This window comes from Peromyscus leucopus, chromosome 20 (assembly GCF_004664715.2).
Source record: "Peromyscus leucopus breed LL Stock chromosome 20, UCI_PerLeu_2.1, whole genome shotgun sequence".
NCBI lineage: Eukaryota > Metazoa > Chordata > Mammalia > Rodentia > Cricetidae > Peromyscus > Peromyscus leucopus.
In genome coordinates this window covers 64,507,087-64,521,653 of record NC_051080.1, presented here as the reverse complement: position 1 = coordinate 64,521,653, position 14,567 = coordinate 64,507,087, and the positions used below count along the sequence as shown (strand labels likewise).

Below are 14,567 nucleotides of genomic sequence, written 5' to 3'. Positions count from 1 at the left end.
AATAAACACCAGCAATTATTAGTTGCTTCCCTTTGGAACCAACAGTGACAACAGACAAATTAGGGAACCATCTGATTTCATAATCATTTATAGGAAAGTAGCTCTAGATCGGCTCCCAAAGCGTTGCTAGACTGTTGATGAGCTTTACTGTTATTTTTCTTTAAGAGCTTACCCTGCTGTTAGGAACCAGGCCCTATAAGGTTTTGATAAGTCACTGGCCAAAAGCATACAGATACTAGCGTGTGACTACTGGAGTGTTACGCAGTGCACTGTCCTGGAGTAGAGGTGGATTTAATCTTTGGCACTACAGCTCAGGGGTTTACCCTTTGCCACCTCCTCTAAGCCCAAGTCTTAACTTCGGACTCCTTCCACGATTCCAGGTCAAGCAACAGAGCCTCTCAAACTGCCACACTGTGCAAAATGATCACGGTCCTGGTTTTATTAAGCACAAAAGACTTTCACAGTTAGGGAGCCACAGTGAGTTCTGCAAGCAGGGATCAGTAAGAACAGAACGTGCACAGCTTTGCGGCCTCTATGTTATGGACCTCACTAGTCAGCGTCGTCACATACATATCCCTAAGTCCACGCAAGAGGCTTCGGCCCTTTCACTGCCGGCACGCTGGCACTTTGGGGGAACACATTTGAAAAGAAGAACATGTGTCCTCCACTCTTCCTGTAAGCTCCATACAGGCACTATCATCCACTTATCTACCTGAGACTGCTTTGGTGTTAAGATCGGAAAACGTAGATTCATCCAAAGAGCACCTTACGAACCAGGTATCTCAAGAACTAATATGAAATGCTTGCAAAGGAGGGCCTAGTAGCATGGACCAGCCCACTGTCTTCAAGACTGTGTTCATGGAGTCCACACAGATCCCTACCTGGGGAGCAGCAAATATGGGATGAGGCAGGAAGAAAGGCATTGTGTGAGTATCGCCCCCTGGAGGTCAGAGCATGGCATTGAAGCCTAGAACTCAGGTAAGAAACCCACCTCCACCTCTTTAGAATTGCACTTCACTACTTTTGTCCGCTCTGGAGGCTGAGAGTCTACAGAAAACTGAAAGTCACCATTCTGGCTCCGTCCTAACAAAAGAAACAAAAAGTGGCTTAATGTGGGTTTTTTTTTTGTTTGTTTTTTTTTTTTTTTTTTTTTTTTTTTTGCTTTTTAAACCCAGACCTGTGTGAACAAAACATCCTCATGAAATACAATCTCGGTCTTCACAATGAGAGCCCAGTTTCCGGGAAAGCGATAGCCCTCCCTCTAAAGCACTGACTCCCCACATCAAACCCTAGATGGGTGGTTAGCAGCTCAGGGAGGGCAGCTCGAAAGCTCCTGTCCCCTTCTGATCTGGTGTCCTCTGCGTCACAAAAGACCTCTGGATATGTGAATGGTGGGAAGAGCTTTGCCAAATCTCTCCTCCACCCACTCACACACAAATATTGTCCTCACATCACAAAGAATGTTTGGTTTGCCTTTGTTTTTCCAATAACGTCCCCCCCCCAATCTTTCAGTGTGTACTCAAATGTCTCAATTATTTTTTAGGACCAATTGTGTCCTGTCTTCAAAAGACAATTTCTAAGAAAGAGACAAAAGCCCTCGAACCCAGCCGACCATATTCCTTTCTCTCTATTTGCCTTCTTTGAGCTTGGCCCCGCAGTGTTTGTGTTAAGGATAGGCACAATTTACTTTAACTTTGGTTTCTGTAAATATTTGGAAAGAAACCTAGTGTGTAATACTGTGCCAAGCGACGTGAGCCAGTAGCGAATGTATAAGACCATTAGCAATCACCCAGCAGTAAAGAAAAGTGGCATTTTGATGTGGTCAGCCCCTGGCTTCCAGCCCTTGAAGCCCCATTCTGTTATGAACCATTAGATCAAGTTTCATCATGAACTTCACAGTCTCTCTCCTTCCTTTACCCAAACTGTGAGTGACTGAGTCTCCAGACCCAAGACAGGTGAGAAGAAGGAGACACAGGCCAGAGTTTCAACCACAGCTTCCCCCAGGAACTTGCCATGGGAAAGGTAGAAAACATAACGCTATAGCATGTAAAGAATTATTGTGGCAGGCCGAGGATATGGCTCAATAGATAAGAGCTCTTGATGAGCGAGCACGAGAATCTGAGTTTGAGTCTTATATCCACTTAAAAAGCCACCAGGAGTGGCCACAGGTACCTGTAACCCCAGAGTTACGGTGGGGGCAGGAGGAGAGACGGAAGGATCGCCTGGGCTTCTGCCTGTCAACCTAACTCTATGTTCAGTAAGAGGCTCTGTCTCAAAGGAATAAGGTAGAGAGACAAGATAGGGCATCAGTTGTCCTCCACTGGCCTCTGCACACACTGTCTGTGAATGGGTGCGCTCCCCGATCTCTCTCTCATAAACACACACAGGCACACACATACACAAAAAATATTGCTGTAGTATACATCCATTATCCCTCTACTCTCTAATTTTACAAATGAGAAAATGGAAGCTGAAGAGGTGGCATTGGCTGGGGTCAACTTGGTCAACTCCTCAGCAGCGAGAGCCTCCCCCCCCTTGAATGGGTGGGGCAACTATCCCACCTTGCAATGCAAGAGGCAGGATAGGCACTCTTAGGGCACAGCACTAAGTCTGGAACAGTGCGGCACTGCTTCTGAAGGAAGCTGAAGGATGCTGAGGCCAGGGCAACCCTGGAGTAATAGCCGGGTTGTGTTTGTCTTTCCAGCTCATTGGCAAAGCCATGGAAGAAGCCATCGAAGAAGAGACATCGGGAGACTTGAAGAAGGCCTATTTAACTATAGGTAAAGTAAAATCAGGGGAGCGCTGCCCCAGGGTGGGTTCCCTGGAACCATGCTGAGAGACAGCGGTCTCCTTACAGGAGTCATTTCGGAAGCGGCACATCTAAGCAGCATGGGGCAAGGCAGAAGGTGGATGGGATGGACTTTTGTTCTCCAGGGAGCTCTGAAGGTGGGGTGTCCAAAATGAGGCAAGGAGCCAAGTCTCTACACTCTGTCAATGACGGTATACCAACCATTTGCTGGACATGGTCTGTACCCGCGGGACCATTGATGACACTGAGCAGCCGGCTCTCTTGCTTGGAAGGTGACTTCTGAGAAGGGACCCAGCTGTTAGCAGTCAGCAAGCGCCCCTGGCCCTGAGCACCTCATCCTAAAGAGAGCATCTAAGTGGTCCATCACAGCATCTCCTGTGGTTGTACTGAGAGTGTGGGTCTGGGAGAGTATCTGTCAAAGCCCAGGACTATTACCTAAGCTCAGGTAGCAGTGTGATGACAGTTTATATGACACACACTGAAAAGCACCCACAGATAGGACCCATGGACAAGTTTCTGCACATGCCTGATGGCCAAAGGGTTTCCTTTTCCCACTGGATTCCCTTCAGTGTTCTCAAAGAATGAGGTCTGTTTAGAAACAGAGGTGGGGGGGAGGGGGCTAGATCTTGGCCATGCCAAGCCAACCCCAGGACCTTCTCTTCAGGTGTTGCCCAAAGGCAGGAAATAGCAGAGAGATGGGCATGGGGCCATGTCTGGCATGCTCCGTTTTCCTTTCTGCAAGTCCCGGAATGAAGACGCTGCCCATTGTCCACATTGCTGTGGTAGAGAGTCCAGGGAACCATCCCAAATGGCACAGGAATGGAGAGACGTGTCCCCCCAGAAGAAGAAGAACCAAACTAGTAGCCCTGGAACCCAAAAAATGTGCTCCCATTGCCAAACCCCTTTGTGGAGTTGGGAGCATTTTTTTTTTTTTTTTTTTTTTGGTACATGCTTTATTTTAAACAATGCCCCACTATGCTCATTTTACATTCAGATTAGCAAACATTAATCTGGTGTACAGGACTCCAAATGTTACCCACACTACTCACGCCCCACACTGAACACACCTGGGCCCTGTGCGAACAGCTGTCCTTCGGGCTTCATGAAGGATCTCCCAGATGGATAGAATGCTAGTCATCGGTTAGTGATGACTAGTTCCGAGGGTCCAGACCTTTCCTAAACTTGTGGCAGAGAACCAGAAAGACCCCAGAGTACAGTCAGAAGACACCAGTGCCACCATTCCGGGACAGCACTTTCTTGAGTTGTTCTCAGTGTGGGATCAGAGGCACGAAAGACCCAGTTCTTGCTTGTGAGGAGCTGAATGTCCACAAAGGACTCGCACAAATAAGTATATTAAGTAACACTGAAGAAAGACAGAAAACAGATAATAAGGATGATGAAGAGGAAGGAAAAAGGCAGGCCCTAGAGTTGGGCGCTGTGAACCACAGGAGCTGATAGACTTGTGGTTCCAATAGCAAAAGTGATTAGAGAAGACCGTGCACATCCACCTCACAAAGCATACATATGGCTTCGTGACCGTGTTTTCTGGATATCCCCAAGCCTACTCCACTTACCTTGTAAAGACATCTCTTGACCACTCTAATCTACAGGGGCTGAGATCCCGTGATCACCAACACGCAGACTTCTTCCATAGGGCCATGAACCACCTGCCTCAAAATCCCCTTTGAGGAAAGTTTCCTGGACACCAACCCAGGTTTACCACAGAGAAACCAGAAACGGGATGGAGCCTGGAAAGCCATTGTCCCAAGCTCCCCGGTGATGGTTTTGTGCTCAGTTAGGTTTACGAAGCCCTGCTCTTTGAAGGCAAGAGGATCAAAGTACAGAGAGCCTCGGGTGTCACGGCTTCCACTAACACATAAACAGTTTTATTACCGATATTCCGATATTCCCTGGCTGTCATGGCCCAACCTTCTGAGGGAGTCCTGCTGCTCACTATTAACAGAGAGATGACCTTTGCACATCCATCAGCTCTGTGCAGCATAGAAAAACTGTGGATGCCAGCAGCTCCAATAGCCTGGGGACCCCAGTGTGTCTCAAGTATGCACTTGTCAGAGTGGCACCAGGCTTCCCACCCACCTCAAACCAGGAATTTGGGAACTGTTCTTAGGATAAAGTGACCAAACACCTGGCCCTCCAGTTCTCCACTGAAACTTAGGTGGCTGCTGTATGGACTGAGAAAAAAAAAAAAAAAAAAGAAATTAGCTCCCAACCTAGGTTCTGCTCCTCTCTCTTACCCAGAAACATCAGCCACACAGGTAGTGACCTAGGAAATGAAACCACTGCTCCAGTACAGATCAAGGCTCACATTCCAGGCTTATACTGAATTTATTAATATCACTAACATTGGAAAACTGCTGTAATTCTAGCACTGTAACTCTTATCTGAGGCAGGAAGATTCTTGAGTTTGAGGCTAGCCTAGGCTATAGACCAAATCCCTGTCTAAAAAAAAAAAAAGAAAGAAAGAAAGAAAGAAAAGAAAAAAGAAAAAGAAACAAAAACAAAACAATAATAACAACAACAAAAAACCCAGAAAACTAATTTTAAAGAACCTAAATACTGGTAAGCTTTCTAGGAAAATGTCATCAACCTAAAGAGTAAGTGGTTCGTTCTTCTTAAGCATTTGTAGTGGGGGATGCCTATGAGCCTGGGAGGAGGGGTGAGAAATGCTTCCTTACTGCTTTAGTTAGGGTTTCTGTTGCTGTGATGAAATACCACAACCAAACCAACTTGGGGAGGAAAGGGTTTATTTGGCTTACACCCCCATATTACAGTCCATCATCAAAGGGATCAGGACAGGAACTCAAGCAGGGCAGGAACCTGGAGGCAGGAGCTGAGCAGAGGCCATGGAGGAGTGCTGCTTACTGGCTTGCTTCCCTTGGCTGGCTCAACCTGCTCTCCCATCCTATGGGACCTTCAGCCCAGGGATGGCACCACTCACAATGGGATGGACCCTCCCACATCAAGTACTAATTAAGAAAATGCCCCAAAGGCTTGCCTACAACCCAATCTTATGGAGGCACTTTCTTCATTGAGGTTCCCTCCTCTTAGATGACACCAGCCTGTGTCAAGTTGACGTAAAACTAGCCAACACACTCTTACCTGCAGTGTGGAGGTTCACCCTATTGCCTGGTTGATGAGCAGACACTAAGCCTCATCAGTTTGCAAACAGAGCAAAGTTGACAGGCTAGGGCGGACCAAAAAGGAGTGCACAGCAGAAAATAAAGAGGGGATCTTTAGTAGTGGGGACAAACATCTTTATCCCACAGACCAGATGAAAGATGCTGGGGGCCTGCAGGGGATAATACAAAAGATGTCCAAACAAATGCAGTAAGGAAAACAAAGGATGTAGAGGTTGCTGAACACAGAAAGCAGGGTGTGGTTCAGCTGAGCAAACCTTCTAGATAAGAGGTTCTGTTGTGGAAGGCTGCTGGCCAAACTGTGTTTCCCACAGAGCCCCGCATTAGCCCCAGAGGTTCCCCTGTGTAGCACGTGAGTGTGTCCATGAGTGAGACTCCAGACCTCCACAGTATGAGGGTGAGGGGGACCACTCTCCTTTCCCAGTGCTTGCAGAGAATAGAGGCCATTCTCCTCATTCTACAGTGGATTTGATTCAGCTCTGGTTGGAAAGCCATGCTACCCTGACCCAGGGAACCTTCTAGATCTCATTTCACAATAGTATAAAGTCAGGTCCTTCCAAACCTCTGTCTGTCAAGTCCAGAAGGCCCATGGACAGCTGGGACACTCTGTGCCTATGCAGGGTCCCTGGGTTGTTGGACAAACCACGAGAACATTTCACATCCTCCTTTTCCCTCCCTCCCAGTGAGATGTGCCCAGGACCTTGAGGGCTATTTTGCTGACCTACTATACAAGGCCATGAAGGGTGTGGGGACAGACGAGGAGACACTAATTCGCATCATTGTGACCAGGGCTGAGGTAAGATACACTGGACTCTTAAAAAAAGGGACTTCAATTTCTTTTCCCCAGTTAATGTCATTGGCAAATCACATGGTGATGATAATGATGATGATGATGATTGATGATGGGACTACTTATCAAAAATGTAAGACAAAGACAGCCCTTCCCTTCCCAGAATATGCAGAACACGTTGGACTCTGCTTCAGTTCTCTCCTTTTTATTAAAATACAATAATGAGAGTTGATTCTATTTTTGTCATCTGTGGCTCCAGAGGGCTGGTGGCGCTGTGTAAAGGGGAACTGGTGTTGTTCCAAGGTAGCGCAGCTACGCCCTGCTCTATTTTAGGGAAGACAAGCCAGAGACATGGGAAGGGGTCATCGTTCAGCAAGACGGAGACAGTACGCAAGTGATGTCCTCAGTCCTTTTATTTAACAGAGCACACCTTAGAAGTACCGTTTCTCAGAGAAAGACAAGACAAGATAGAACAACAAGAAAAATAAAAAACAAAACAATAGAACAGTTTCTTGGTCTTTTTCTCAATCCTGGCCCTCTCAAAGGGCCATTTTAGACAGACTTACGTCTAATTACCATCTCTCCCCTGCCCCCAAATTTAACAGCACAGATAATGCTGGCTGGCTGTTTATGCACTGTATGCATATGAATGCCTTACACATAAAAAGAACGGGCTTCTTTTACCCCCTAAAGGCCAGTTTACACCCCATCTCAGAGAAGAACGTGAGTGTCAGAAAGAGAGGGGAAGATGTAGCCAGAAGCTGGAAGCAGCCACCAGGCTTGACAGTGACCGCCTTGGGCTGTCCGACCGTGGTCAGAAGGGGATGTGAAATAAAGGAGAAGCGGCAGGGTGTCACTGCCGTGGAAGGAACCTTGGAGAATGAAGGCAGCTAAAGAGCTGAAAACCACAGACATCTTTCCAAAAAAAAAAAATGTTCAGCGGAGAGGGAGAGGTACCAGCCCAAATTCTGATCCACGTCTTTCGACAAACACTTCACATCTGACGTTGTTTTTAAATATAGCTCCACAGCAAGGCCGTTCTTTCATTTTTATTTCTGTTCCTGGAATTTTGCCTCCCCCTCTTCCTCCTCCGTGCCCTCCCCCCTCCTGCTTACCCCTGTGAGCCGCCTCTCTGTTCCTCCTCTGGAGTTTGCACTCTCTCCTCTGGTGTGAGTCTGTCTGTCTGTCTGTCTGTCTGTCTGTCTCTCTCTTCTCTTTCTCTCTCTGTTTTCAGGGGCCTTGTCTCTCCAGCTCTCAGCAACACAGTCCCTAGCTGAAGTTGCAGAGAAGTCTTGAGAGAAGCAGGGTTCCATTGGCTCTTGGAGAGACTGGATTCCAACAGAAGGCTTGTCGGTATTCTGCCTCACTTGCACATAGACCATGGGATGTTCAATCCCATCTCAGAACGGACCCCATGTGAGTGTGGGTAATCTCCACCTGGGGCCAGTCTCTTTGGGATGCTTCAGGCCCAGGCACATATATATGTTTAGGGGATCTGCTAATCTTCCATACGCACTAAAACAAAATGCCAGCCGCCCCAATCCTGTACTCCACCCATCCTACCCCTCCCGCAGGACTGGGCATCCAGCCAGGCAGAGGACACCCAAGCAGGGCAGCAGGGTCACTCACAGCATCTGCCCTCCAGCAGTCTCTCTGGAGATCAGCATCATTCTCTTCAAACAACCCCTTCCTCCCTGGCCCTCGCCTAGCTTCCCTTCTTCTCTCTGTCTCAGCCCGGCCTCTCACTGGAGCAAGAGAAGGGGCCCAGATGGTTGTCTCCGGTTCCTAGGTCTGGAGTGTAAGGCAGAGTTCAAACCAAAACCCAAACACGGCAAGCAAAATTTTGTTTCTTTGCAGGACTTGTTTTGTCTCGACTGGAGTGTTTTGTTTTGTTTTGTTTTTTCCTAGTGTAGCTCCCACTTTTACAGCTGAAGGAGTCTGAAACAGCACAGTCTTTGGAGTATTTTCCTCCTGTCTTCCTTCAGGCCTTAAGCTTTCTACGAATTATGCTAAACATAAGCCCTAAAAACGGTGATTGGCTTAAAACATATCAACTGGAACTATTATCCTTCCTGATGCCCAGGGAAGCCAGAAGAAGGCACAGGATCCCTTGGAACTGGAGTTACAGATAGTTGTGAGCCACCATGTGGGTGCTGAGAATTGAACCTGGGTCCTTTGGAAGAGCAACCAGTGCTTGTAAATGCTGAGCCGTCTTTCCCGCCTGCAATGCTCAATTCAAATCTCCATCCGGAAAATCTTCCTACCCTTCTACCAAATACTGTCGGCAAATGGGCCCCACCTCCTACCTGCATGTGTATAGCTCTGCTACCCAAGAACGACTCCTTCTCAAATACCTATGAAAAATTCAAAAGCAAACTATTTTGTTACCACATGAGAATTATATGCAATTTAAATTTTAGCTTCGATAGATAAAATTTTAATGGAATACATATGTGACACTTTTACTTTCAGGAAGCTGAAGTGGGCTTTGCTTTTCTTATCCTCAAGATGTAAATAATGCCAGCTCAGCCCCTGAGGGCTGTTTAAAGCTACAATGAATGAGCATGCTGGCTTAGGAGAATGCCTGCCTTTTACGACAACAACACCATCAGTGTTATCACCCACGCTGTTGTCTTTATTCCTACAGGTAGACCTTGAGGGGATAAAAGCCAAGTTCCAGGAGAAGTATCAGAAGTCTCTCTCGGACATGGTTCGCTCAGACACCTCTGGGGACTTCCAGAAGCTGCTGGTGGCTCTTCTGCACTGAGTCAAGCCAGAGCAACAGGAATTCGGGGAGAGGCCACGTCATCAGGATTCTTCAACAAAACACATCAAATGCACACACGGGGCTTTTACTCGAAACCCTTCACCTCCTGGTTTGTGTCCCCAGCAGGCATCATAAGGTGCCCCAAGGCCAAACAGTTCAAGTCAATGGCAGCATCCTTCAAATGCTTGAGCAGTTCACCTTGAATGCTGGCTTAGCAAGAACCTAAACTGCCTCTCAATCTTCCTTTAGCACTATAAGTGAATGCTTTCTAAGCACATACGAAATCAGCAGTTGGTGATAAAAACCATGAACATTCATAATAAAATGTTTAGAAAATTATATGCCTCCCAGATGTATCGAGCCAAAGCAGAGATTAAATGGCTAAAGCGGAGTAAAGACAAGATTAAACGGTTTGTTCATCTCCCTTCTGTGTATTCGGTCAAAGTCTTTCTGTTAATTACAGTCATGGTTTGCGCCTCCATCAGCTGCTTTTCCAAACTGGCTTGATGAGCTTGAGCTCTTGCTCGGGAAATATAGAGCTTGTGAAACTCAAATGTACTGGGGAATTGCAAACAGTGACACTGATGAACAGTCACCAGGGATGGCAGTCAAGGCCAGCATCGAGGAAAGAGAGGACCTGCCTATGTGCAATGCTAGAAGTCAAATGCACTGACTGTTCCTGGTTCAGTTGGGTTTCCTTGCTTCTCAAGACACAGGGCCGGCTTGAGTCTTCCTTCTGATCTTCAAGTACAGTTACTAATACAAATACTAAGCAAAGTGCCCACAGGATCACAGTCAGTGCCCTGCTTCTCAGGTGGATTGATTCTGTGATAATAGAGTCTCTGTTCCGAGATGCTGGTCTTATAGCCTCATGGGGCCAGGCATAGACTGTCAAGGTAACTTGCACACCTTGGGCAAGCCATCACAGCTGCCCTCCGCTGGATGAGACTTGTGCCTGGCACTGCTAAGTACCACCATTTCATACTTAATCCGTAACCCTAGGAGGTTAGTGTGACTTCCGTATATGACTTGACGAAACTAAGATGTCAAATAACACTGCTAAAACCCATTTGTAAGCAACAGAATTAGGATTCATATCCCAAACTGGATGGCTGCAGAGACCATGCGACTGACCGTGTTTCTCAGAAAAGGAGCCTGAAGGATGTGTGTGAGAATGAGTCAGTCATCCTTCACCTGCTTATCTTCGATCTTCCATTCACTGTGGTGGGCTCCACTGAACCAAACGTAAGAAGATATGGGCTGTTTCTTACGTAGCGTATTTCCAAACCAGTATTGGAAACAGATGCCTCCACAGTGCACAGAATATTGTAAGAATGCTAAGAGAAGCAGATGGGTCAAATGCAGAGAATAAATAAGTGTCTGTGGAGCACTCAGATGTAAACGGGACACCTGTGTCACACATCCTCCCGTCAAGGCTCAGGGAACATGCCAGATGAGGAGATGGAAAGATTGTAGGGGCCACTGTGGGGAAACAGTGTCTTCTGAACGTGACTTAAAATGGCGCTTCTGAACTCACGGCAGCTATGGTTGCCTGCATAAGGTCTGTACATGATCAAGGCACTCAACATTCCAGCAGAGATGGGGGAGCGGCACATGAGCCCCATCCCTAGCTGAGGACCCACGGACAGTCTCTTCATAGGTGTCCTCTCTAGCAGGTTGAAAGGCCAAGGAGCCTTAGTGGACAGATGTCTGTTTGAAAAGAAGGACAGGCTGGAAAGTCTACAGGAAGGTTGCTGAGTTTTTATGTTGATTCCAGGAGCAATGGATGTTCCCCCAAGGTAGGACTTTATCTTTTGGACACTGCCAGTCATAAGTGATGTCTACATGTGCAAAGAATATGTCTGGACCTTTGGGAATCGCCTCAGCAGCATTATAGTAAATAGCCCAAACATTCAGTGTGAGAACAGATGTCATGTGGTGGAATGTCCTCTTAGTACTTAGAAAATGGTGACCCACAAGTCAAGAAGTAAACATTGATACCTTCCTAACAGTCATGTCAAAGCTGAGATTTTACACATACAAAGTTACTTTCCAGGACCAAATCTAGTAACATAACATACTGAATCTACTTGGCCCCAAACAGAAACAAAGCCATCAGTTCTTAGGAATCAGGACAGAGAAACAAACGAGTGGATTGAGAAGAGACCCAGTCAGAATCGGCATGATTTGCATACAGAAGAGAGAGAGAGAGAGAGAGAGAGAGAGAGAGAGAGAGAGAGAGAGAGAGAGAGAGAGAGAGATGTTCCGTAGAATCAGTATGAAGAAGACAGAAAAGCAAAATCAGTTGCTCAAAGTCATCCAAGGGCGAAGTTAGGGCTGGAATTTCACCCCAGTCCTCCTGACCCTAATGCCTGTGCCCCTCCCCACTGAACCAGTTCACGGCTCACAAGTGTTTTTGTCCGGGGTTTGGCTGAATGAAGCATCCAAATGCCCATCCCTGTGACCGCTGAAGAATTACTCCACTTATGAGCGGGGCGGGTTTCTACGTGTCTGACTAAGTGAAAACTATCAGCTCTGTCCAAGGATCGCCACCCACACCCTAGCCTCTGGTACCCTGACTACCTAAGGAATTCTCTTTCTTTTTCACACTCCTGTTCTACCTAGACCCTGCCTCATTCTTGCTGTGTCCTCAGTGTTGGAGGAGAGGAACTGCCCAGGGCCATGGAGAGAGAGGATGTAAAAAAACAGAAAAAGAAAGAGAAGAGAACACTCTGTCTTGGCCCCCACCGCACAGGCCTTTCCCCACCCCACCAGTCCTCCAGGGCCACCAGAGGAATGCTACCTCCTGCCACCCCAATATTCAAGACCTTGGGGAATACATCTGAGCCCACTTCCAAGCTTACAAAAGGATAGCACACCCCTCCATGTCTATGTTAGCCCAGAATACATTTTTCCAGGAAGTTCTGCTTCAGGTTCTGATGATACTCCATGCTGCTACTTACCTCAGTGAGATTCTTGGGGCATTGTGGGTAAGCAGTTTGGGGGGGGGGCGTCTAGCACAGGCAAATCAAGCAGATGTTCATCCACCCCCCAAAACTAAGGAGACTCATTAGAAGCTCTAGAAACATTAGCCCCTACTGTCCAAATTTCTCTCAATAGCTTTGCAGGTCCCGGGCAGTCTTTCCATGCATGCCTACCTCTCACGTTTCCCCCACTGTGTTTGAGAGGTGGGACTTTCTAGAGGCTAATGTACTATTGTCCCCAAAACTCACATTCCATGACATCACATCAGCGTCTTGAAACAAGCTGTGGTATTGAAAATGTGGGGACTGGTAGATGCTATGTATCAGGTCTTACTGCTGGGTACTTACAACTGTCGTCTCACACATTTCAGATGATGCTCAATGCTCAGGCTCTACATATGCAAATAACAATATACACGTAGGCATAAGCAGATCAAAGTCCGCTTGTGTTTCTATGAAATGAGTCCATACAGGGTCTTCAGCTATCAACAGTGCCATATGGTTCTGGCTAGGAGGCGAAGGCTGACATCTAGAAAACAACACAATGGGGCAAGAGAGTAGGTGGGAAATTTTTAGAGTAAGTCCTAAGAATCTCGAAAACACACACAGCGTCCAGCAGTTACTACTGACTGTCTTTCCATCCCATGTGGCAGGATTTCTTCTGACTTAATTTACAGTCTAGAAATCTCAACTCTGATCAGGCAGTGCTCTGTTGGAGCCCAGGAAGTGCCATGGGGTTGTATCACAACATGGAGGAGACACAGAAAGGAATCCAAGAGCAAATAGGAGGGGTGTGTGTGTGTGTGTGTGTGTGTGTGTGTGTGTGTGTGCCAAGAAGTAGATGCCAGGCTAGCTTATTGCAATCTGGTCACTCTGGACTCCTCGTCAGAATGAAAAGCCTTAGTCCTTACAAGACAGTCCCCTGTGAGCCAATCCACTAGGCGCCTTCTCAAAATCCCAGCAGGTCATCAATCCACACTGCAGACCAGGACTCTAGTATATGGACTCTGGGGAAACACATCAACTTTCTGTATACCGACATACATGTGCACACACAGAGAGAATTTAATTTGCATGAATAAATTTCATTTGCATTAAATGGATGACACACTATTTTACTTGTGGATGTCAGCAACTTTGTCCAGTGTGTAACAGAAAGGATGGGCTGTCGCTGAATGGTCCTCAGACTTCCATCCTCACACACCGAAGGGATGGTATCTGAGGCTCTGAAGAGAACATTCCATGGCTTCTTTGTTACTAAAATAAAGACACTGATACCTTCTGTTTTCAAAGCAACCAACTCCCTGAGTTCAAAACATGTTCAGCCAATGATGACTCCACACGGAAGGAGAGGAGAATCAGAGAAACAAGTACAAACCAAAGAAATCAGGGAAACTCAAATTAGGGCCAATCCCTGGAAAGTTTGCAAAGTTTTTGGAGGGGCCTGGGCCTCTTCCCAGCAGAAGAGACCCACAGCTGGGAGGAGCCGTCTGTTTTGTGAGCACCTGGATGAGAATCGTGTATGTGGGACACCTATACAATAAACCACCAGCCACTGTCAGCTTCGGTGGGCTTAGGGTCACTTGCCTGTTAGTGATTGTGGGGCGTTTAATAGAGTAGCACACTAGAACTGCTTAGAATATAGACAGCTCAAGACAAAAGAAACGTGAGGCATTTTTAGACTCTGAACTAGAAGACAAGAACTGATTTTGAATCACTTCTCACGGGGAGGAGTAATGTGGACCAGGATAATATGACTCACCAACCAAAATGGACACTAATTAACTGAACTCCAAACCCGACCCAAGTATTAATTTTTTTACTGCCCTGAAAACAATATCAGTGTTGTTGTTTTTCAAATCCTACTGAACCAGTTCAAATTAGAACCAGTCTTTTGAAAAGGTTGGGCCAGGAAAAAAGAAAAGAAGAACCATAAAAGCAAAATCATTTCCACACAAGTATTGTGTTCACGTGTTTGTCAAACACCAGTGTGAACTGAATACATATTCTTCTCATTCAGTCCTATTAATCTATTTGTCAGAACAGCTATTGACCTATT

General features: G+C 46.7%; 1 protein-coding gene across 1 annotated transcript in view; it reads left to right on the top strand.

Moving 5' to 3' along the window:
• The window catches only part of Anxa13 (annexin A13), a 55,704-nt gene extending 45,756 nt beyond the window's left edge, over positions 1 to 9,948 (top strand). The window contains exons 9-11 of the mRNA XM_028871881.2: positions 2,705 to 2,780; positions 6,651 to 6,763; positions 9,405 to 9,948. Coding sequence (XP_028727714.1) covers positions 2,705 to 2,780; positions 6,651 to 6,763; positions 9,405 to 9,524 — 309 coding nt within the window. The 3' untranslated portion in view covers positions 9,525 to 9,948. The remainder of the gene's footprint in view (positions 1 to 2,704; positions 2,781 to 6,650; positions 6,764 to 9,404) is intronic.
• Positions 9,949 to 14,567: the final 4,619 nt, after the last annotated feature.